Raw genomic sequence first — 24,440 nt, 5'->3', positions numbered from 1 at the left:
TCTAAAGGGGTGGGTGATAAAAGCTTTCTGTGATCTCACCGGCTCAAGTGTCCTCTTTAATCTGAACTCATCTGGAGAATAACTGCCCTATGATGTTCTTATAAAATTACTTGTTTTCTGTGCTTAGAACTTGTCTCTGGGTAGAGTGTACGCGTCTCAAGGGCAAAGACTCAGTCTTGTTCGTTGACTTCACACACTACCAGCAAATAGCGTGAATCAATAGACCTTTAATTAATGGATGAAGAAATATATTAGCAGTTTGGGAGAAGGTCCTTGAAGGTAGCGAAGCGAAAAGAAGGGGGCGCTTGCGCACAAACAGCTGCTTCTGAGAACGAAAACTACGTAGTATTGCCGAGCCTCGGTGGCCGCTCAGGCTGCCCTTTAAAGAGACGTGTAGGAAGCGGGGCGGCAGCGGGGCGGCAGCTGGCGGAGCCACGACCCGAACGCCCCGAGACTGCACCAGGTGGAGGCGGTGTCTGCCGCGCGCTGTCCTCTGACCACCAGGGGGAGCCCTGCGGCGCACTGCGCTCCGGGCCGCGCCGCCACGCTCTCTCGGTCCGCGCGCCCGCCGCGTACCACCCGTCGCCACGCCCGCCGCAGGCTGAGGGCCAGTCACTCGCGGGCCGGCGTCCCGCAACCGATTCGCGCCCCGCCCCTGCCCCGCCGCAGGACGAGTAACGGTTACGAAGCACTTTCTCGGTCGCGATTTCTGCTTAGTCATTGTCTACCAGGAAGCAGCTCCCTCAGTTTGGAGTCAGCTCTCCCGCTGCGGCCGCAGTAGCCGGGGCGGTAGCCGCAGCCACCGGTGCCTTCCTCTCCCACCGCCGCCCAGCCGCCGGCCTCCCTGGGGCCCGAGCGGAGGCCAGGCTCCAGCCGCGCGGCGCCGGCAGCCTCGCGCTCCCTCTTGGGCCTCTTTCGGGCCTCGGGCACCGCGTCCTGTGGGGTGGCCGCCTGCCTGCCCACCCGCAGCCCCTTCGCCGCTCGGCCCCTGGGCGGCCGCTGCCATGGGTACCGACAGCCGCGCGGCCAAGGCGCTCTTGGCGCGGGCCCGCACCCTGCACCTGCAGACGGGGAACCTGCTGAACTGGGGCCGCCTGCGGAAGAAGTGCCCGTCCACGCACAGCGAGGAGGTGAGCGCGGCGACCGTCGCCGCGGGGCTCCCGGGGCAGGCCTTGGGCCTGGCCAGGCGGTTCCGGGAAGGAAGAAGCACCCGCGGGCGAGGGAGGGTGGCAGGGCCTTGCTCTCACCTGGGCTCCGCCCGCGGGAAGATGCTGGGGCCAGTGTCGGCGCGACCTCGGGTCCAAACCCGCTACTGAGGGCAACGCGTCTAAAAAACTTAGCGGGTGCAGCTGCGCACTGAGTGACGCCTCTCTTGGTGCTGTAAGGCTGGTGGCAAAACTCTCAAACATCCTGGGTCCCTCTTCGGAGGTCACAGAGGGCCAGGACGTCGCTCCGTCCCTCTTCACATCTCTCGCTTCCTTCCCCCACCCTGTCCAGGTAAAGGAATATTTTCGGAGATTGTCCTTTGGTGCATTCGGATGAAGTAGTATTCATAGTACACCTAACTTTTAGAATGTTGACATTAGACTCTCTATTGCCGTGAGGCAAATGAGTAAGCACTCAGTTTTGGCTTTAGAATACCCTAAATACCCTGACTTTAGTCATTACACATTTTATGCATGTATCTGTGCATCTATGTATGCTTTATCATTACACATTCTATGCATGTAACAAAATATCACATATGCCCCATAAATATGTACAAATATAATCTATCAATTAAAAAATAAAAGTTTTGTAAAAACTGGAAAATAAAAAGACTAGTTACTAGTTAGAGGTGACAGAGATTAATCTGGAATTACAAACTTGTTACCTATTTGTTGGTCATTTCTGAGCGAATAGTCATCCACTGCACATTGTGCATATTGGTGGTATGGGACAATTCTAGTATTTAAAAAATAACAAAACCTTTAGATTTAGGAGCTATATGACTTTAGGAAAGTTAAAGTTGGGTAATAAAACCTTCCTCATCAGGTTGTTGTGAGAATTAAGAGGTAATATATGAAAACGCACACCGTACAGGCATCTGTCTCCCTATCATCTGGTTTCATCAGAAAGATAAATCTTAATTAAAGGAAAAACCTTCCTAAACTATGTCGTATTATGGTATCAGCTGTGTTCCTAGGCGGTTTCTGCTCTCTTCTATGAGATGTTGGTAACAGACCATGCAGCAGCACACGCATCCCTCTGAGTTAAGTGCTGGACCTCTGCTCAGGCCTGCTGTTGGGGTCAGTGCCCATCAGGAGATGAGAACTCTTGCTTGTAACTTAAGTAGGAATCTGAGTCTGTACCATATTCTGTGTTTATGTTGCAGCTCAGTGTGTATGTTTTGTTTTATTTAAATCACCTATTTTGGCTGTTTCTCCCAAAGATAAATATTTCTGTATTCGGTACATAGAGTCTTAATTTCTTCCAGTACTGTTGGTGGTACATCAATACAGAATTTTGCACATACATTGATATTATTGGGTGAAATTTTACCTATCTCACAATAGCATACTCTAAAGTAGTGACTCAAAAGAGTTTCTGACTGCAAACACAGTAAGAGGTACATTTTACCTTGCAATCCAGGTAATAGTTGTATAATCAGTATATCTGAAACATTTTTCACAGAAAGATATTAGCCCTTATTTTATACTCTGTATTCTGATTTTTTCTGTCTTATTTTAATTTTTAAAATGTTGATTTCTTGATGCTCGGAGTCACACACCACAGTTTGTAAAACATTGTTCAAAGGACTAATTCTGCTTTCTAGTGTTTTATTTAGGGCGCTTCATAAGAGTAGGATAAAACTAAAGAAACTAGGAAACATTTGAGGAAAACTTGAAGGAATGGCATCATACTGTAGGGAAACTATGACTGCTTGGTAAGAGCAAAAGGGGAGGCACATTTTGTTTCTATGTAAAAAGAACTTTGTAACATCCAGAGCTCCAATTGGGATATACTACTTGGAACAGTTCAGCCTCACTGAAGAGATTAAAGAAACTGAACAAATCACTTATTTTTGAGAAAATGTACATGTTGGGTCGAGAGTTCATTTAAATTTCTTACAAAGTCTTTTCTAGTTCTGATTTTTTAAAAACTGTTATGACCTCTGTCCAGATTTTTTGTTTCACTGGAATTTTATGAAATCAAATAGCTTTTAAGTGGACCATTATAGGACTGTTTTTCCCACTTCTTTGTTGTAAGGCTGTTTGACTGGTTGAATCATGGTATTGAAAAAATTCTTATACAACTCCAGATCTAATGGTAGGCTAAGTTGTGGTGATGCTTATCCTCAGTGATATTGCGTGTGTATTATAAGAATGAAGAGAGCAGAGAACAAACGTAAACATTAATGTTAATGACAAACATTAACCCAAGTACAAGGTTAATGTTTAGTCAAAATAGCGAACATGTAATTTACAAGATTAAAAATCATTAGGCTTGTGATAAAGTCAATGAATTTCCTATGCAATTATAACATTAGACTGTTTTATGATGTGTCCTGACATTTTGCAGAATCCAAGATTAATTAAAGAAATTCTTTCAAGAAGAGGGTGAATACTATGAAAATATACGTACTTTCCTGAATTGAGAAATTCATTGGGAAAGCCTCAAGTGTGCAAATGAGCCATCCTTCCAGAGGGAAATTTCTTAGAATTCTCCCATGTTTTGAGCCAAAGCACTTGCGATAGAATTTTTAACCTCTAGTTGGTTCTGCTCCTTCAATGTTTACTAATTTTTAAGAGAATGTTATGACTTGTAATTCTATCTGGAATGATTATCAACTCATTTTCATCCACTGACTTAAATTTGATTATAAATATGCTTTACATAAAGATCTAGACCTTGTAATTTGAATTCAAGTGAATTGTTGTGAATAGCACTTAAATTATTATTATGGATTTTGAATCTTAACATAGGTAGTTCTGTGCCCTTAAATTGATAAACCAGTTATGTTTTGTAATCATGTATACTAAGATATACGTAGTAAAGTGGTTGTATCAATTTTTATCATAAGCAATCATAGTTCAGATAGTTCAGAAGTTTAGTATCTGCTGTTTCTATTAGGAAAGTGCTTTTGCAATTCAGGGGCTTGCCTCTAGTTACTCATTTGTGTTTTCATTGATTGCCCACAGAAGAATGCAAAACATTATGTCCTTGGTTATCTAATAAGGCAGTGATTTCAGACTCCCAGGTTTGGCCCATTAGTGGTCATAAATCAGTTCAGTGAGTCATGGACCAGTATATTTTTTCTAACTAATATGTTAGAAGCCATTAGAGTGCCTGGCATGTTGTGAAAATAAATATCGTTTTGTGAATGTTTTGTTCCATTATATGTATATAGGTCTTTGCTCACTATGTGAATGTATGTCTTACTTTGGACTACTATCAAATAAGTCTGAAATACACTTTAATAAAGTATGTTTGAATTAATTTACAACATACTAGAATATTTGTATAAAATTTTTTTTGTTTAAGAAAACATGGAAGACAGGTTAGAGGTGCACCTAAATGTTAGGAAATGACTTCTGGACTGTCATACAAGTTGAGTTCTGCAAGATATGTCTATCCTGGTGGTTCTCAGACTTTAGAGTACATAGATAAAGTACTCTCCTTGGGATGCTTGTTAAAACGAAAGTCCAAACTGCTCTTGGAGAGTGATTCAGTGAGTCTAGGATTAGGCTCAGGAGTCTGAACTTTTAATAAACAGCACAGGTGAATCTGAGGTAGGATTTTCCAGCCACACTTATTCTCTAATAATTTAATTTGTTTGTCTTTGAGAAATGTGGCATAATTGTGATATGAATTCCAGTCAGACAGCCTGGGCTTGACTCCAGGTTCCTCTGTTTATAAACCTTATTTTTGTTTCTTTATGAATGCCTTTTTTTTTTTTTTGGAAAGAGTCTTGCTCTGTTGCCCAGGCTGGAATGAAATGGCACCATCTCAGCTCACTGTAACCTCCACCTCCTGGGTTCAAGAAAAATTGTCCTTCCTCAGCCACCTGAGTAGCTATTACAGGCATGCACTACTATGCCCACATGATTTTTGTATTTTTAGTAGAGACAGAGTTTCATCATGTTGGCCAGGCTGGTCTTGAACTCCTCACCTCAAGTGATTTGCCTGCCTCAGCCTCCCAGAGTGCTGGGATTACAGGCATGAGCCACTGTACCTGGCCTGTGAATGCTTTTATGTCTCAACAGTTTGCTTAAATTTTCACTGGTACAAAAAAACACTTTAATTAGACAACTGCTTTAGTTCAAGAACATTTGAGAAACAAGAGTAGGGTGAAAACAGGCCTGAATTTATCTATGTTGAAGGAAACAAAAACCTTGTAGAATTAAAATTGGGGTTTGTATGGTATTTCCTGTTGCTATCTTTTTTTTCCTGCTTATCAAATTAATATATTCTTATTGTAGAAGTACAGAAAAGTACAGAGTTTGATTAACAGTTTCAAAATGCATTCCTTTTGCAGCTTCGTGATTGTATCCAAAAAACCTTGAATGAGTGGAGTTCCCAAATCAACCCAGATTTGGTGAGGGTAAGTGAAATGTGAATGCAAAAATCATGCAGGTCAAAAAGGAAGTAAAGTAAACAGGAAGTTAATTTATTCAGTTTTGTGAGGGAAGTCAAATAGGCAATTAGCCATAAAACTCTCTGTGGTCGATTTGCTGAGACGGCACTCTGATCCAGTAGGCTTATGCATAAAATAGAAAATCTAGACTGTAGGCAACTCTTTAACCAGACAAGATACTAGGATTCTCATGCTTAATTCTCACCCCGGTTTCCTCACTGTGGTTTCCTCACTATTAGTGTTTTATTTCAGTTTATATTTGGTCTAGTAGAGGAATGATTATCAGTTGTGATTGATTGATTGCTTTGGTAGACTCAGTGTCACTAGAAGTAATTTTTCAAATGTCAGTTTCCGATGAAACAGTAAGGAACTGTGTTCCATTAAATGTCAGTATATGGCTACTGTCATAAATGTTAATGTTCAAAACCCTAAACCACTCTTTGAAATCCAACTCAGTCAAAGGCTCATAGCACATTACTTAGGCTACTTTAAAAGTATGGAAAAGGACATGTGCTGGGAATACTGGTTCCTCTGGGCATACCGCAACCATGTAACTCTATAGCTACTATATAGACATTGAGTAATGGTTTTTTTAAATCAATCTCTGTTTCTCTGAAATGACAATTCTATTTATGCTTGACTTGTAAACACTTACTGAACCCCTGATATGTGCTGTGAAAGTGCTCAAGAATCATGGGAAAGCCTTAGCTGTTTACTTTGTATGATATTGTAAATGTAAGTTAATACGTTTCTGATATATATGTACTAATATTTTCTCATTATCCTTGTGCATTATTCATTAAAATACGTTCAAATGGCCTTTGCTTTTTTCTGTTGCACTCAGGAAAACAAAAGTTTTGGTTTACAATGCTTGTGATTACAGGCCGGGCACAGTGGCTCACGCTTATAATCCCAGCACGTTGGGAGGCCGAAGCAGGTAGATCACCTGAGGTCAGGAGTTTGAGACCAGCCTGGCCAACATGGCGAAATCCCATCTCTACTAAAAATACAAAAAAAAAAAAAAAAAAAAAGCCAGGCGTGGTGGTACGTGCCTGTAATCCCAGCTTGGGAGGCTGAGGCAAGAGAATCACTTGAACCTGGGAGGCAGAGGTTGCAGTGAGCTGAGATCACGCCACTGCACTCTAGCCTGGGCAACAGAGTGAGACTGTCTCAAAAAAATAATAATAGTATATAAATAAATAAAAATAAAATGCTTGTGATTATAAAACTAATTGTCATACAATCCAGCAATTATGCTCCTTAGTATCTACCGAAAGGAGCTAATAACTTATTTCCACACACAGACCTGTGCACGGATATTTATAGCAGCTCCATTCATAATTGCTAAAATTGGAAGCAACCAAAATGTTCTTCAGTAGGCAAGTGTATATATAAATTATGAATGCATATATAAACTATCCAGACAATGTAATATTATTCAATGCTTAAAAGAAATGAGCTATCAAGCCATGAAAAGACATAGAGGAAACTTGAATGCATATTTCTAAGTAAAAGAAGCCAATCTGAAAAAGCTACATACTGTATGATATCAACTATTTGATACTCTGGAAAAAACAAAACTATGTAGACTATAGTTTTGCTAGTCTAGTAAAACAAACTAGTAAAAAGATCAGTGGTTGCCAGGGGTTAGCAGGGACGGAGGGATGAATAGGCAGAGCACAGGATATTGTAATGGTGGATATGTGTTATTATACGTTTTTCTAAACCCATAAACTATGCAACACCAAGAGTAAACCCTAAGATAAACTGGACTTGGGTGATTATGACATGTCAGTGTAGGTTCATCAAGTGTAACAAATGTATACCACTGTGGTGGGTATGTTGATAATGGGGGAGGCTGTGTGGATGTGAATGTAGGGAGTGAATGAGAAATCTGTTCAATCTACCTTCTACTTGATATTGTTGTGAACCTAAAACTGCTCTTAAAAAAAGTCTATTTAGAAAAAAACAAAAACTAAATCCGTCTTACAGGTTAAAGTTCAATAACATTAAAACCCAAATAAATTAAAAAGTAAAAGAAAAACCTTGTAATTAATGTAGAAAGTTTTTAATATGTCATCTAGAGTGGATATTATTTTTCATTGGTTCTTTTTAAAGTAAAATTATCGGCTGTGCTAGTGTTTCTAACTCCTCACATATGCCCCCACTGCTTGTTTGTTTTTAATTTTTTTGATCATGCTTCTTTCTAAATACCTGGTCAAAATGAGACAGATTTTCCCAGAAAACAGATACACACACACACACACACACACACACACACACCATTTTACCTTTATTTCAGAGCTTTACAACCCTTGTGAAGCCCACCCAGCCACCCAGACCTCAGGTAAATAGCTCTGTTGTCTTATAGGTTCTCTGCTTCTAAAAGGCATTATGGATAATAGAAAATTTTATAATTAATCAGAAGCATTAAATTTTATATTTATTTTAAATATTGTGTTTATTATAGGAATTTCCAGATGTCTTGGAATGCACTGTATCTCATGCAGTAGAAAAGATAAATCCTGATGAAAGAGAAGAAATGAAAGTTTCTGGTAAAGTCCAATCTTTTCAGTTTATTTTGTTACATAGTGGAAGCAATAGATTTTGTTAGGCATTAGAATAAGCCTTTCTTTGCTCAGACACTAAATGTGGGAAATACAAAAATTATTTTTTAACATAATTTTACTTAAACTCCAAGATGGAGTTCTAAGAGGTCAATGCTGGCTATTATATAAGAGTCAGAATAGAACTTCAACTTGCTGTTCTTCATGATGGTGTCATCATGTCATATAATTTATGTGTCAAACTTCAGAGCAGTAGAAAGATTAAGATGAAGGAGATGGAAAGGATAAAGGGAAGGCTTAGAAGCAGTGTCCACCCAAAGCAAGCATAAGCACCCCCTTCTGGTAAGATACTGGTAAGCAATGTCTGAGGTCACCTGCAAATATAAAAAGAAACCTGGACAAGTTACATGAAGAGAAAGAAAATACTGTAACACCCATTCAGGAAATGTAGTGAGTGACAATTTCCAGAAACTGCTATACTCAAGGAATACAAAAAATGAAAAGATGTGCCGTCTCTGCCCTCACCTTACAGTTAGCATAGCATAATCATTAAAAGCTTGAGCTTTGAAGTTTCTGGGTATGCAGATTACAGGCTAGTATAATGTTGGGCCAACAAAGACTTTAACCTCCCTGAGCCTCAGTTTTCTCATCTATAAAATGGGGATGTATCTGTTTCTCTCGCTTCTTTGTAAACTGGATGAAATAACAAAAGAAGCACTTAGCACAGTGCTTGCCTCAAAGTAAGTTCTAGGTAGCTATTGTTTGCTACCATGTTGTTGTTATTGTGGTTGTTGCTCTTTTATTATTATTGAGATGGTTAATAATAATAAATTGCATGTAAGATGAGATAGGGTATTGTCTTTTTAATCTAATTATAGTAACTACCATTTATTGAGTCTAGCTTTGTGCCAGGCACTGTACTTGGTACTTTATGGTTATATTTTCTCATTTAATTCTCAAAACAATCTTGCAAGGTAAGTCTGTTACCGCATTGCATTAGTGATATTAAATAACTTGAAGGTTATCATACAACCAGTAAGTGGTTGAACCAGGAATCCACTCGGGTATGCCTAACTCCAAAACCCATTTTTTCCTGTCAATTTTACATTGCTGTTTGTGTTGGAAAGGACGTAAACCAACAATTCTTTCTGAGGTTGACTGTAATTCATGATTTAGTTCCATCTTGGGTCTCTTAGAAGTTGTCTTCAGTTCCTACAGGGCTTGAGATTTCTTAATAGGTACCAAAATTCTCCCCATCTAAAGAGCTTTCCTCTTTCTACCTATCCAAAAAAGCCTCATCCTTCAGAGAGAGGAGGCCATTTCAGACGGCACAAATTCATGGACAGAGGAATAGTAGTGGGGAAGGTTTTCATAGAGTTACAGGGATTAAAGTTAGAGCAAAATAGTAAATACTGACTCTCATCTAGTAGAGAAGCTGGGATGGCTGTTCAATAAGGAGTAATCTCAGGGAAGCAGTGTTTTTAGAGAGATCACCTAGCAGTAGGAAGGAAGGGACTCATATAAGAAACATACAAGAAAATGTGTTGCATATATCAAATGTCAGGCACTTTATATAAGGGTATTTCATTAGCCCTATTTTTCTCCATTTCCTCTTTCGATTTTTTTCTTTTCTTGCTCTTCTGCTACTCTACCTGTTTGTCTATTGAGTAAATTTATTTTTTTGAACAGTGAGTTTACATAAAGTAAATATGTACATATAAAGTTGAATTTAAATGAAACCAAAACCTCAATCTTACAAATATAGAAAATGACTCAACTTTCCTAGTAACCAAAGAAATGACAATTAATGTGGTCCTGGGTACGTATGTATCATACCTACTAAGTTTTTAAAAAAAAATTTAGTAATAGCATCCTATGTTGATAGAAGAGCAATTCTTAATTGGTGGTGGTGTGGTAAACTGGCACACATCTTTTAAAATATAACAAGACTGACACAAAACATCACATGCTTTGACTCATAATCACATTTCTAACAATTCATCCCTGGGAAATGATACAGTATAATGCTGAACAACAAGTTACTAAGATGTTTGTTTTGGCATTATATATGTGAAAACAGAAAACTGGAACTACTACTGGAACATTTACTAACCTAAATGTTCAATAAGTAGAACTCATTTAATAAATGACACTCTTCAAAACTACAAAATAATATTCAACCATTAAAAAATGAGCATGTAAAATTGGCTGGGCTCAGTAGCTCACACCTGTAATCCCAGCACTTTGGGAGGCGAGTCGGGTGGATCATTTGAGGCCAGGAGTTCGAGACTAGCCTGGGCAACATGGCAAAACCCCATCTCTACTAAAAATACAAAAATTAGCCAGGCATGGTGGCGCAGGCCTATAAGCCCAGCTACTTGGGTGGCTGAGGCATGAGAATTGTTTGAACCAGGAGGAGGTTGCAGTGAACCAAGATGGCACCACAGTGCGACAGAGTAAGACTCCGTCTCAAAAAAAAAAAAGTATGTAAAATTATACACTAAAAACACAGAATATATTCAAGGCTACCCCTAAGTGGAAAAAAAGCCACAGAATACACAGAAATCTAAACAATAATTTGGGTGATGAGACTGGTAATTCTTTTTAGTCTTTCTACTTTTATAGGTCTTCCTCATTTCCATAGTAAGCACATGACTATTAGGATAAAAAAAAATTTTTCCTGATGTGGTGCTGTAATCCCAGCACCTTGGGAAGATTGCTTGAGGTCAGGAGTTCAAGAGTCCCTGGGCAACATATCGAGACCCTGTCTCTACAAAAAAATGAAAAAAATTAGCCAGGTGTAGGGGTACATGCCTGTAGTCCTAGCTACTTGGGAGGCTAAGGTGAGAGGAACACTTGAGCTCAGAATGTTGATACTGCAGTGAACTGTGATCGCACCACTGCACTCCAGCCTGGATGAGAGTGAGACCCTGTCTCAAAAAAAAATTGTGGTGATTCACACCTGTAATCACAGCACTTTGGGTGGCTGAAGTGGGAGGATCCCTTGAGGTCAAGAGTTCAGGGCCAGCCTGGGCAATATAACGAGACCCTGTCTCTACAAAAAATTTTTTAAATTAAAGAAATTTTAAGATAACTAAATACTACATAGAAATATATTTAAAATATTTATTACATAAAGTTAAACCAAATAGAAGAGGAAATAATGGTATGCCCTACTTCATATGACCAAAAACTGGAAGATAACGTCTGAAAATGAAAATGATTGTATTGGGAAGGTAGAATTGTGGACTTTTTTTTTTTTTCAGTTTTCATCTCATTACATTTTTTATTTAGTCTTTGTATATAGATTTTGGTTTATTGGAGAAAGTATATAATGTGCTCTATTAATGTTTAAGTCATAAAAATATAAATTTCAATTAATTTAAGCTCCAATAGTTATCTAACCTGCTTCTAATAAATGGGAAATAAATATTTACTTTTTGTTTTGATAAACAGATATTTGTTGGCAACTAGCACATGATTTTAAAAGTACAGTGGAACTATACATTTATGTCTTAAAACTATAAAGTTATGTGACTGGGAAAGGAAAAGTAATTCATTCAGGATTATCTGTCATCTTAGTATTATAGTAGTGTTAATGCTAGCATATAGTGAAATGTGTATCCAAATGTAGTAATCAGTTTTGTTTTCTTTGTTACCCAGCAAAACTGTTCATTGTAGGATCAAACTCTTCATCATCAACTAGAAGTGCAGTTGACATGGGTAAGCAAAAACTGAATTTTTTATCTCAATAGTGGACTTTAAGTTAGTGTAGGTGTATTAGTTATAACTTGTGTTTAGGTCCAGGTAAAAAGAAAATGAGTTGATTCCAATTTTACCTTTTAAAGTTCTAGCCTAGTTTCTTATGGCTTCTGTAAAATCATACTGACTTATGTAGGTCATATTTTGATATGCAAGAGGAATGTAAAAGGTGCAATGTAGTTAAATGTTCACTATCTGTTTGGAGATAGAAGTTCTTAATCATATTCTTAGCCCTTTTAGTATTAGAGGCCAAAAAAAAAAATTCAAGTATTTTATATCTATTTTTAGCACTTAGGTTATTGTGATAATAAAAAATTCTTCCAGTATTTACATATATTGAAAACTCAAATAATTGGCTCTTTAATGTAACTTTAGAATGAATACATTTAAAATAAGCTCTTAAATTATTTTTATAGAAATTAAGAAGTTATCTACCTCTATAAATGTGGATTAAGACCAAACATTCAGTTTTTCAGTGTCTCAAGCTTATTCTTTGCTGTGACTACCAGTTACAGAATATTAAGTCATAATTCTTGTGATCATCCATATGCGATAGTAGTGAGCAAGTAGAGCTGGAGAAGAAAATTTTATGAAGATAAGGGAGCTACTAAAAACTTCTGGGACCTAGGAAACAAGAAGAAATATTTTTCCCCAGAAAGAGGAGCATGTAGTAGCTGCAAGCTGCCTAGGAAGAAGGCAGGTCAGAGAAACCCACTTGTCTGCCACACAGAGCAAGTAGGTAAATGGGCACTTACACATTTTTGAAAGATGGAAATGTTCTAAATGAAAAGTAAACTGTGAAATAATCTGTTATTTTGAAAACTAGTGAAGAATATGGACAGAATTCAGTGAGATACTTTGAAAACATTAGAAATATTTGTTTTTATGATGTAACAAGCATTTATTCTCTTTGTGTTTTCCTTCCTATCAGCCTGTTCAGTACTTGGAGTTGCACAGCTGGATTCTGTGATCATTGCTTCGCCTCCTATTGAAGATGGAGTTAATCTTTCCTTGGAGCATTTACAGCCTTACTGGGAGGAATTAGAAAACTTAGTTCAGAGCAAAAAGATTGTTGCCATAGGTACCTCTGATCTAGACAAAACACAGTTGGAACAGCTGTATCAGTGGGCACAGGTAAGGGATGGCAGGATCATGAGTACTCCGGGAAGAACTTGCCCTTTTCAGTCTTTGCTGCACACTGTTGAGAATGATGCACATAGTGACCATCCCTGCAGGGTGACTTTTCCACATGTGGGAGTTTTGTTTTGTTTCTGGAGGAGTTTTGAGGCAGGTTTTATCTAAATCATTTGGAGTTTTTGTTTCTTTTTATTTAACTATATCTCTGATTGAACTGAATGTTAATCCCAGTTAAAATGAGTGACAAAAATACTAGAAAATGTGTGTTAAAACATTTATAGCCAAATGAATTAAGGCCATTTCCTTCAGTTCTACTTATGTGCTGAAAACAATAATACCTAAAGAAAAACCTTACAGCCGGGTGCAGTGGCTCACGTCTGTAATCCCAGCACTTTGGGAGGCCGAAACAAGCAGATCATGAGGTCAGGAGTTCAAGACCAGCCTGACCAATATGGTGAAACCCTATCTCTACTAAAAATAAAAAAATTAACTGGGCGTGGTGGCACATGCCTGTAATCCCAGCTACTCAGGAGGCTGAGGCAGGAGAATCACTTGAACCCCAGAGGCGGAGGTTGCAGTGAGCCAAGATCGCGCCACTGTACTCCAACCTGGGTGACAGAGCAAGACTCTGTCTCAAAAAAAAAAAAAAAAAAAAACCTTCTTTTTCTTTAGGTACTATTAGACCATGACTCTAATTTCCTAAGTAAGGGAACATTATATATAACAAATATTTGCTGTTATTCCAAGATGTGTAAGACTGTCAGTTCATACAACTTGACATGGAGTGAGTGTCATAAATTAATTATTCCCCCTCTCTGGTCTAAGAACCTACATTATTAGGAAAGTCACTTGCTAGCATTTTACCTTTACTCTCAGTATTTTTCTTTATTCCTTTTCCTTCTTCTTCAGCCTTCTCCTTTTCAGAGCTTTCAGAGTTTCTCATGGACAGGAAGACCTAGAGAAAGTATTTCCCCTTCTCCTTGATGATAGCCAGAATGAGGTCAAGAAACTACCGGACAGACTTAGATGATTCAGAATGTAAATTAACCAGTGCAGCTGCTGGAAGCTGTTAGTTCTTCTCTTTCAAAATGTGTCTGATTCATAGCCATATTTTACACTAAATATATTTACTTGTATTTGATCCTCTACCTTTAAGACCTATTCCTTCTGTAGCTGAAACCATCACACTTAACAAACTAACAAAAAGCATGTTTGTTTTCTAGGCAGATGTATTAGATTGTTAAATGGTTCTAGCAGGAGACTTTTTAATAGTGTAGTACCAGGCCAGGCATCGTGGTCACACCTGTAAGCCCAGCACTTTGGGAGGCCGAGGTGGGTAGATCACCTGAGGTCAGGAGTTCAAGACCAGCCTGACCAACACGGTGAAACCCCGTCTCTGCTAAAAACACAAAAAATTAGCTGGGCGTGGTAGCGGGCGGCTGTAATCTCAGCTACTCAGGAGGCTGAGGCAGGAGAATTGCTTGAACCCAGGAGGTGGAGGTTGCAGTGGGCCAAAATCATGCCACTGCACTCCAGCCTGGGCAACAGAGCAAGACTCCATCTCAAAAAAAAAAAAAAAAAAAATGTGTAGTACTGTGTTGGATTTTTCCTCCCCCTAGTGGTACACTGCAAAATACATTTTGCAACATATTACATAGAGAAAAGGTAATAGGGAATTCCTATTCCCCATTACTACTAACCTGGGTTAGAAAAGCATATATTAATAATGATATTAATGTAAAAGTATTTTGTAAGCTTTAAGCACTGTGGATTGTGATTTTTCATATGTTCTAAAATTATGTTATTGCTTATTGCTTTCTATTTTTGGTATTATATTTAATTTAGTAGTGATATCATGATTTTATTTTTACTTCTAGGTAAAACCAAATAGTAACCAAGTTAATCTTGCCTCCTGCTGTGTGATGCCACCAGATTTGACTGCATTTGCTAAACAATTTGACATACAGCTGTTGACTCACAATGATCCAAAAGGTAAAACCGATATTTTCACTATAGAGATTGATCATAAGCTTTGTCTTACAGAAAAGCACTTGTTGATACATAATTTTAAGTGTGGACAGTGATAAAAATACAATGTTATCTGAACTATTCTTAATGGTTAGTTCAAAACGTATATGTCTTTATTTTCAGAAAACTTTATCTCTGTACCAATGGGGGAAAAAAGTGAAGGGATCATTTCCTGAACATCTGGTCTTTCGAGGTTCACAAATATTAAACTACACAGAAAAGATCTTTTGAGACATTCTAAATAGTAATATATATAATACTATCTAGCATAGCAAAGACGGGACCAAAAGGCCACTTGATTTTTTATTTGGTTTTGAGATGGAGTCTTGTTCTGTTGCCCAGGCTGGAGTGTAGTGGCATGATCTCAACTGACTGCAGTCTCCACCTCCCGGACTCAAGCTATCCTCCTGCCTCAGCCTTCCGAGTAGCTGGGACTACAGGCACATACCACCACACTTAGCTAATTTTTGTATTTTTTGTAGAGACAGGGTTTCACCATGTCACCCAGGCTGGGCTTGAATTTCTGAACTCAAGCAATTCCTCCACCTCAGCCTCCCAAGGTGCTGGGATTTTAGGTATAAGCCATTGTGCCTGGCCAAAAGGCTTATATTTTATTCAAGGAGATAAATATCTGGAAAAAGTGGCACATGTAATATAATTCAAAACTTAATAAGCAACTTAGGATACGTAAGTAGATATTTTATTAAGACATGTTTAGTGTTAATCAGAAATATTATTTGATTAATGAGAATGGCTTGTCTGTCTTTTATAGAATAATTTTTTGCAACATTTTATAAGATAACTAGAAAGACTTAGAAGATAATATTGAATATAACTTGCAAAGATAAATGTTTCAGAGAGCCTGTATATTACTAAGTATTTTTGGTATAAATGAGAAATGTTTGTTTATAAGTGAGAAATGTCTTGTGAAAGTTTTAATTCTCGATGACATTTTTATAGAAGTTCTGATTTAATAAATATTAGAGGAAATTATATTTCATACATAATTCCCACCAAAAAAATATTCAGCTTTTACTTCCACACCTAAAAAGATGACACAATATCGGTGGGTTGATTCAGTTTGCTCATTTTAAGAATGCTATGTAATCTATTAAAACTTTATGCTATTTATTAGCAGTCTGCTTCATTCTCATTTCTTTACTGTTTCATCAGAGGAGGGGGAGATCTCCGGAGGAGAAAGAGTTTTAATAGTTATTGTTCCTTGAATGCCAAGCATCATGCCAAATGCCTCAGAGAGGTTATCTATAATCCTCACAACAACTGAAATGATACATTTTTTTAGTCAGGAAATAGAGCCTCAGAGTGAAAGGAACTAGCCAAGGTCACCCAGCTGGCTGTGGGCAAAGTTTGAACTTGGCCTAAGTCTTGGATTATTTTGGAGCCTTTTCCACTATACAGTCTCTCTGATTTGAAACGTTAGTATTATAATATTACAGTCTGAAAACTTTATCCATTTTCATTTAAATCATACCAGAATAAAATACAGTGACTTTTGCCTTCCCAGTAGAGCTTTCACAATCAAGTAAATTGATTTTTTAAGCCATTTTAGTGAAAAATCTAACAAATTGTTATGCTGATTTATTCTGAACTGTAAGTCATTTAAATTTTAACTTTCCATATGTTGGCAGATGTCATGTGTCTGTTCACTTTTTGGAGGCTCTTCTAACAGTAATTGTTACCAACAGCTGATGATCCAGCCTGTACCCTCTTCTAGCTTCACTTGAAAAAAACTCAATCCTTTTTCTAGTAGGAAAGGAAATAGGAAGAGATTAAGGTGTCTAGTGTTTTATTTTCACATCTCTAAATGTTGACATTTAGAATGTGTGCTAATATGGCAAAATATATTGCATATGTATATGAGGAGAGAGATTTAATCCTTTTTATATTTTTTGTATTACTGACGTAATTTGATACTTGATTGTCTTTTTTAATTCTAAGACTTTTGGTGAAAATGTATAGGCTTATCCTGCATTTATCATTAATGAACCGTCAGACACTTTAATCTATAATGAAGTGACTGTTGATTTAATTTGTCATGTTTACTGACTAAAGAGTTCAACCATAGTTAAATTTTAAAAGTATGTAGTTAATGAATAGCATAGTCTCTGATTTTGTGTCATATATATATTTTTGTTTTTTGAGATGGGAGTCTTTCTCTGTCACCCAGGCTGGGGTGCAGTGGCCGGATCTCAGCTCACTGCAAGCTCCGCCTGCCGGGTTTACACCATTCTCCTGCCTCAGCCTCCCGAGTAGCTGGGACTACAGGTGCCCGCCACCCGCCACCTCACCCGGCTAGTTTGTTTTTTTTTTGTATTTTTTAGTAGAGACGGGGTTTCACCATGTTAGCCAGGATGGTCTCGATCTCCTGACCTCGTGATCTGCCTGTCTCGGCCTCCCAAAGTGCTGGGATTACAGGCTTGAGCCACTGCGCCCGGCCTTGTGTCATATTTTTAATTTTTTTAAGGAACCAAACTGTAAAACATTTAACTCTGCTTGTCATCTAAAATAGAATTTTGTTTATAAATTCCCTGAAGGTCTACCCCTGTTCTAAAAATTACCCTTACTCCCCATAATGGGTTTATTTTCCATTACCCTTTGTACTAGAAGTGTAATAACAATTTAACTAGAGAGTAAAATTGTAAAGTAGATGATCCTGAATTTAGAACTTTCCCTTTTTGTTTGTTCCCTGCCCCCCATTTCGATTAAATCCAATCTGTATTATATCTCTTTCCCTCAGGGTCCTCTTTGTTAGAAAATCTGATAAACAAATCCATATTAATGTTAATTTTCCAAGGAGACATTTGCATTCTATTTATGAAAACTATCATTTACTAGTGATGTGACTTTGGCCAAGTTACCCAACCTCTCTGCCTCAGTTTCCCCCCATAAAGGAGATAATAGTATCTATCTCATAGGGTTAGCATGTGGATTAACTGAGTTAATACATGTAAAGTACGCAGAAAAGTACCTGGCACATGAAAATAGCTAACACTGATTGAGCGTTTACTATTAATGCTATTCAGGTATCACAGCAGTTTATTTGGGAGTAGGTGGGTCCTTTAGCACTCTGAAATCAAACTGTGAAGATGCTCACTTAATCCCTATCTGTAGGTTGCTTCTGACCCCAGTGGAATCTTTCCATTTTGATTGATGCATATAATAGACGTTTGAGCACCATTTGCCAGCCATTGTTCTGGATACTAGAGATAAAGGACCAAGTCAGACAAAAATAAACCCTCATGGAATTTATATTCTAATGGGAGGAGACAGACAGTAAAATAAATGTTACATATGATAAGTGGTAGTATATGCTATGGAGATAATTTGGCTGAAGCAGAAAGAGTATCCAAGTTAATTGTTGTTTTATATGGTACAGTCAGAGAGGCCTCTCTACTAAGGCAATATTAATCAGAGACCTGCAGGAAGGGAGTGAGCCATGTGAATATCTGGAAAAAGTGTGTTCAAGGAAAAGGGAGAAGCTAATTCAGAGGCCCCAAGGTGTGAATGTGCTTGAAGTTTTCAGGATACAGCAAGGAGGCGAGGCCAGTGTGGCCAGAGAAGAGGCAGTGAGGAGAGGAGTGGTGGGATATATATGGCATCAGAGCAGTCATAGAGAGCTTGGATATAAACTTGGAATTTGCTGGGCATGGTGGCTCACACCTGTAATCCCAGCACTTTGGAAGGCCAAGGCAGGGGATCACTTGAGTCCAGGAGTTTGAGACCAGCCTAGGCAACATAGTAAGACCTCATATCTACAAAAATAATAATAATTAAATTAGCTGGCTGTGGTGACGCACACCTCTAGTCCTAGCTACTCAGGAGAATGCGGTGGAAGGATGCATTGAGCCCAGGAGTTTGAGGCTGCAGTGAGCTGTGATGATGCCACTGCACTCCAGCCTGGGCAACAGAGTAAGACATTGCCTCAAAAAAAAAAAAAAAAAAAAAGAAAGAAAGAAAGAAAGAAATGGCACTGCAGCATTCTCAAGTTATCAACTGCTGGTAGAAGTGTAAAGCATAGCCTTTCTGTAAAGCAGCTGGCAATATGGCGTGTATCTAGCTTTAAGAATGTACTTGTACTTTGGCCCTTCATTCCACAGCCAGGCATGCATTTTTAAATGTTCGTCATCTGTATTATTGTGACGGTTTGTTTCTTCCATATTTGGAGATAAATTTACGTGTAGACTTTTTTGGTAAGATATAGTTGATAACGAAAATTTATTTAAATGGTCTTGCAATGATTTGTATTCAAATGCTTAAAGAAAGCATTGCTGGTACAAATATTTCTATTTTTAGAAAGGGTTTTTATGGATCAATGCCCCAGGTGTCATCAGAGCCATTGGTGTTTTCATTGTTTAAAATGTCACCTGTAAAATGGGCATTATTTATGTGTATATGGCTTTTTTTGGCATTCCTGATAAATGTATTATATAAAGTCTATACATTGGATAACACTAATATATTTAAACTTACAGAGTTATTTGTAATGCAAACCACCATTTTAATATACTGTAATTAATATGGTTATAATACATATAGTCCTTCTGTCCTCCCATCCACACAACTTTGTGTATGTAATAAACCGATTTTTGTTTGAAAATATTTTTGTGACCGGGCACAGTGGCTCACACCTGCACTTTGGGAGGCCAAGTTGGGTGGATCACCTGAGGTCAGGAGTTCGAGACCAGCCTCACCAACATGGTGAAACCCCCATCTCTACTAAAATACAAAAATTGGTTGGGTGTGATGGCACCTGCCTGTAATCCCAGCTACTCGGGAGGCTGAGGCAAGAGAATCTCTTGAACCCGGGAGGCAGAGGTTACAGTGAGCCGAGATCACGCCACTGCACTCCAGCCTGGGTGACAGAGCGAGAAAAAAAAAAATCTCTTGTATCTCAATATTTTTAAACCATGGGCCTAAATAAAACTAATTTTGCTCAAGTTTTCTCAACCTAGGGAAAAAGAACTATGGTTCCATATTCAAAATAAATATAATAGACCCTTTTCCTAAGTAAGATTTTGTGGTTTACTGATCACACCATTGCACTCCAGCCTGGGCAACAGAGTGAGATGCCATCTCAAAAAAAAAAAAAAAAAAAAAAAAAAAAATATATATATATATATATATATATATATATATATTTTAAAGAATGTTTATCCTGGCATTATTTTTATTAGCAAAATATTAGGAAAAACAAATGTTTTGACCAATAATAAGGAAATATATGAATTATGATAGCTATATAATATAGTAGTGGGGAAATTATTAAAAATGATCTTTTCACAGACTATTACATGGGAAAATATTCACAATATAAGTGGAAAAAGATAAGTAAATAAGGCTGTAATTACAGTATGATTTATAGTTTTGTAAGATACAGGTATACCCACACAGATACAGATATAAGATATAGAGATATATACAGATTCAAGATATGGATGGAGATATATATATGAAGATATATACACATATACACCAAAAAAGTTGTAAGAAAGTACATGACAATGGTGTATCATCTCCAATTGATAGGATTATCAGTTACTTTTTTTTTCCTTTAGACTTTCCTGTATTTTCCTGACTATACATTAGAATCACCTGGAGATCTTTAATAAACTGCGGATGTCTAGGCTCCACTCACCAAAAGTTATGAATTAAATAGGCTGGGGTATAGTTGTAGTTACTTTTTTAAATAACTGCCTGGAGTTTCTAATACTCTGGTTCAGATTCATAGCACACACATGAATGATAAGCATATTATATATTAAATTTTGAGGGTTTCTTTTGTTATGTTAAATGCTTACCTACATAGTAAAGTGCTTTTTTGTTTTCCAATTTAACACACTGGAGTTTTGTTTGTTGTTGTTTCTTTTAGAACTGCTTTCTGAAGCAAGTTTCCAAGAAGCTCTTCAGGAAAGCATTCCTGACATTCAAGCGCACGAGTGGGTGCCACTGTGGCTACTGCGATACTCGGTCATTGTGAAAAGTAGAGGAATTATCAAATCAAAAGGCTACATTTTACAAGCTAAAAGAAGGGGTTCTTAACTGACTTAGGAGCATAACTTACCTGTAATTTCCTTCAACATGAGAGAAAATGGAGATGTGTAAAAATCTAGTTACTGCCTGTAAATGGTGTCATTGAGGCAGATATTCTTTCGTCATATTTGACAGTATGTTGTCTGTCAAGTTTTAAATACTTATCTTGCCTCCATATCAATCCATTCTCATGAACCACTTTATTGCTTTCCTTAAACTATTGTTTTCTAATTGAAATTGTCTATAAAGAAAATACTTGCAATATATTTTTCCTTTATTTTTATGACTAATATAAATCAAGGAAATTTGTTGTTAGATATATTTTGGCCTAGGTATCAGGGTAATGTATATACATATTTTTTATTTCCAAAACAAATTCATTAATTGCTTCTTAACTCTTATTATAACTAAGCAATTTAATTACAATTGTTAAAACTGAAATACTGGAAGAAGATATTTTTCCTGTTATTGATGAGATATAACAGAATAACTGGAGTAGCTGGGATTTACTAGTAGTGTAAATAAAATTCACTCTTCAATACATGAATGGAAACTTAAATTTTTTAACGTGTCCTTGCTTATAGTTTAGCTGTAATGATGTAACCATGTATTCTTGTACCGTATTATCTCTTTTTATTACTTATAAAGACAAACCAAAGTAAATCTGAAAAGGAGACTAGAAGCTTTGAAATTATTGTTTGGGGGGTTTATAAAAGCAACTACTATCACCTCCAGATTCTTTTAAATTATTGATCCATCCTTAGTATATATTGCTACTCATTCAAGAATCCTCAGTATTGAGTACTTACCATATGTTAGGATACTGTGGGCTCTGGAGAGAGGAGGGGGCATAGAGCCGGGAATTAAGAATGACTTGAGTAAAATGTGTGATATTTATTCCCCATTAATAACTGACTAGGAAGGACTAAAAGCCAGAAAGGGGATGAAAAAAAAATCCTTAATTCAGGGCCAACATTATCTACTTAAACAACTTTGAGATATAGTCTTAACTATTTTAAAGCAGAATAATATAATTGAAAGTTTATTGCTTAAAGAGACTATATAGGTCATTTAGTATAATTCTTCATTAGTTTCAGAACCACAAAATTACAAATAAATAAGCTGTGAATGTTGATGTACACAATAAATCTCTTTAATTCTATAAATTTGTGTCTGTAACCTGAATAGTTTGAAAACTTCTTTTAAAATCTCTTGTATCTCAGCTGGGCGCAGTGGCTCACACCTGTAATCCCAGCATTTTGGGAGGCCGAGGTGGGCGGATCACGAGGTCAGGAGTTTGAGACCAGCCTGACCAACATGGTGAAACCCCATCTCTACTAAAATACAAAAATTGGTTGGGTGTGATGGCACTTGCCTGTAATCCCAGCTACTCAGGAGGCTGAGGCAAGAGAATCTCTTGAACCCGAGAGTCGGAGGTTACAGTGAGCCGAGATTGTGCCACTGCGCTCCAGCCTGGGTGACAGAGCGAGACTCCATCTCAAAAAAAAAAAAAAAAAAAATCTTGTATCTCAATATTTTTAAACCATGGGCCTAAGTAAAACTAATTTTGCTCAAGTTTTCTCAACCTAGGGAAAAAGAACTATAGTTCCATATTCAAAATAAATATAACAGACCCTTTTCCTAAGTAAGATTTTGTGGTTTACTGATTGGCTAATTTGATCATTAAAATTATATAAAATCTGACCAGGCACAGCTCATGCCTGTAATCCCAGCACTCTGGGAGGCCGAGGTGGGTCGATCACCTGAGGTCGGGAGTTTGAGACCAGTCTGGCTAACATGGTGAAACCCTGTCTCTACTAAAAATACAAAAATTAGCCAGGCGTGGTGGCGGGCACCTGTAATCCCAGCTACTTTGGAGGCAAGGCACGAGAATCCCTTGAACCCGGGAGGGGGAGGTTACAGTGAGTCCTCTCCTGCCTGGGCAACAGAGCGAGACTGCATCTCAAAAATAAAGAAACAAACATCTCTTCTGTCTCAATATTTTTAAACCATGGGCCCAAATAAAACTAATTTCGCTCAAGTTTTCTCAACCTAGGGAAAAAGAACTATGGTTCCATATTCAAAATAAATATAATAGACCCTTTTCCTAAGATTTTGTGGTTTACTGATTGGGTAATTTCATCATTAAAATTATGTGAAATCTATCTGGACACAGCTCCTGCCTGTAATCCCAGCACTTTGGGAGGCCGAGGCTGGTGGATCACCTGAGGTCAGGAGTTTGAGCTCAGCCTGGCTAATATGGTGAAACCCTGTCTCTACTAAAAATACAAAAATTAGCCAGGTGTGGTGGCAGGCGCCTGTAATCCCAGCTACTTTGGAGGCAAGGCACGAAAATTGCTTGAACCCAGGAGGTAGAGGTTGCGGTGAGCTGAGATCACGTCATTGCACTCCAGCCTAGGCAACAGAGCGAGACTGTGTCTCAAAAGAAAAAGAAGAAATTATGTGAAATCATGTGATTTGCCTGGTAAAACTTGTTTAGTTATTGAGCTACTTAAGCCTTCTAGCCTTTATATTAATCGTAATGTTATTAAGTATATATATAGTTCATCTTTACCTTTGGAAATGCCCATTTTTTTCATATAAGTCCTGAAACAAGTGTTCATTTTATTTTAAATCTATACAGTGAACTGGCCAAGATATTTTAAGAGGGAACTTTAATATCCCATTTATTATTTTTATAACCCTGGACTTATAAAAATTGATTGTTTGAAGGGTTATTTTGAAAGTGGGGGGAAAAAACTTAGTTGCTAATGTGTCTGAACTTCAGCAGAGCTTTTTGGTGATCTCCTACACGCACCCTCAACTCTTCACAAAGAAGCAAGGTTATAGATTCATTTTCTGAAGGGGATCGTGTATGGAATTTTTTAATAAGTTTTTAATTTTACCTCTGTACTCTTGATTTTCTATTATTGAATAATCTTTTAAAACACTGATTTTTAAGGCTTTATATATAAGCTTTCTAAGCTGATGTTCACATCTTTTTTTCATGAACTATCAGAATATAGTGAACACTTTTCAAATATTTAAGGACTTAATGTTTAAAAAGCCATAAAATAGAGTGGTAATACTACCAAATAATTACTTAAAACTGAAAGCTAAGTCATCAATAGTTTATATAACAGATGTTTTCTGAGGAGATGTGAATCCAGTGTGACCAAGGTAGAAAAAGTTTATATAATTTTTTTTTCCAGTAAATATGAAAAAAAAAAAAAAAGCTGTAGCTTGTTTATTACATTTCCAAAATACACTGGAGCCTT

General features: G+C 37.6%; 1 protein-coding gene across 2 annotated transcripts; it reads left to right on the top strand.

Moving 5' to 3' along the window:
• The first annotated feature begins 577 nt into the window (after nt 1-577).
• On the top strand, nt 578-22,807 carry GCLM (glutamate-cysteine ligase modifier subunit). 2 transcript variants are annotated; one of them, XM_030936554.1, is made up of 8 exons: nt 584-1,130; nt 5,519-5,584; nt 8,088-8,172; nt 11,848-11,907; nt 12,602-12,685; nt 12,878-13,080; nt 14,961-15,075; nt 21,002-22,807. In XM_030936554.1, exons 1-8 carry the CDS (start codon nt 1,005-1,007, stop codon nt 21,169-21,171), a joined length of 909 nt encoding a protein of 302 aa, XP_030792414.1. In that variant the 5' UTR covers nt 584-1,004; the 3' UTR covers nt 21,172-22,807. The 2 variants fall into 2 exon arrangements, with proteins under 2 accessions (XP_010383428.1, XP_030792414.1); XM_010385126.2 differs by lacking the exon at nt 12,602-12,685 and having other exon boundaries at nt 578-1,130.
• Nucleotides 22,808-24,440: the final 1,633 nt, after the last annotated feature.

Source organism: Rhinopithecus roxellana, chromosome 8, assembly GCF_007565055.1.
Source record: "Rhinopithecus roxellana isolate Shanxi Qingling chromosome 8, ASM756505v1, whole genome shotgun sequence".
NCBI lineage: Eukaryota > Metazoa > Chordata > Mammalia > Primates > Cercopithecidae > Rhinopithecus > Rhinopithecus roxellana.
Note: the sequence above shows the minus strand (reverse complement) of the source record. Positions and strands in the feature narration are given on the sequence as shown.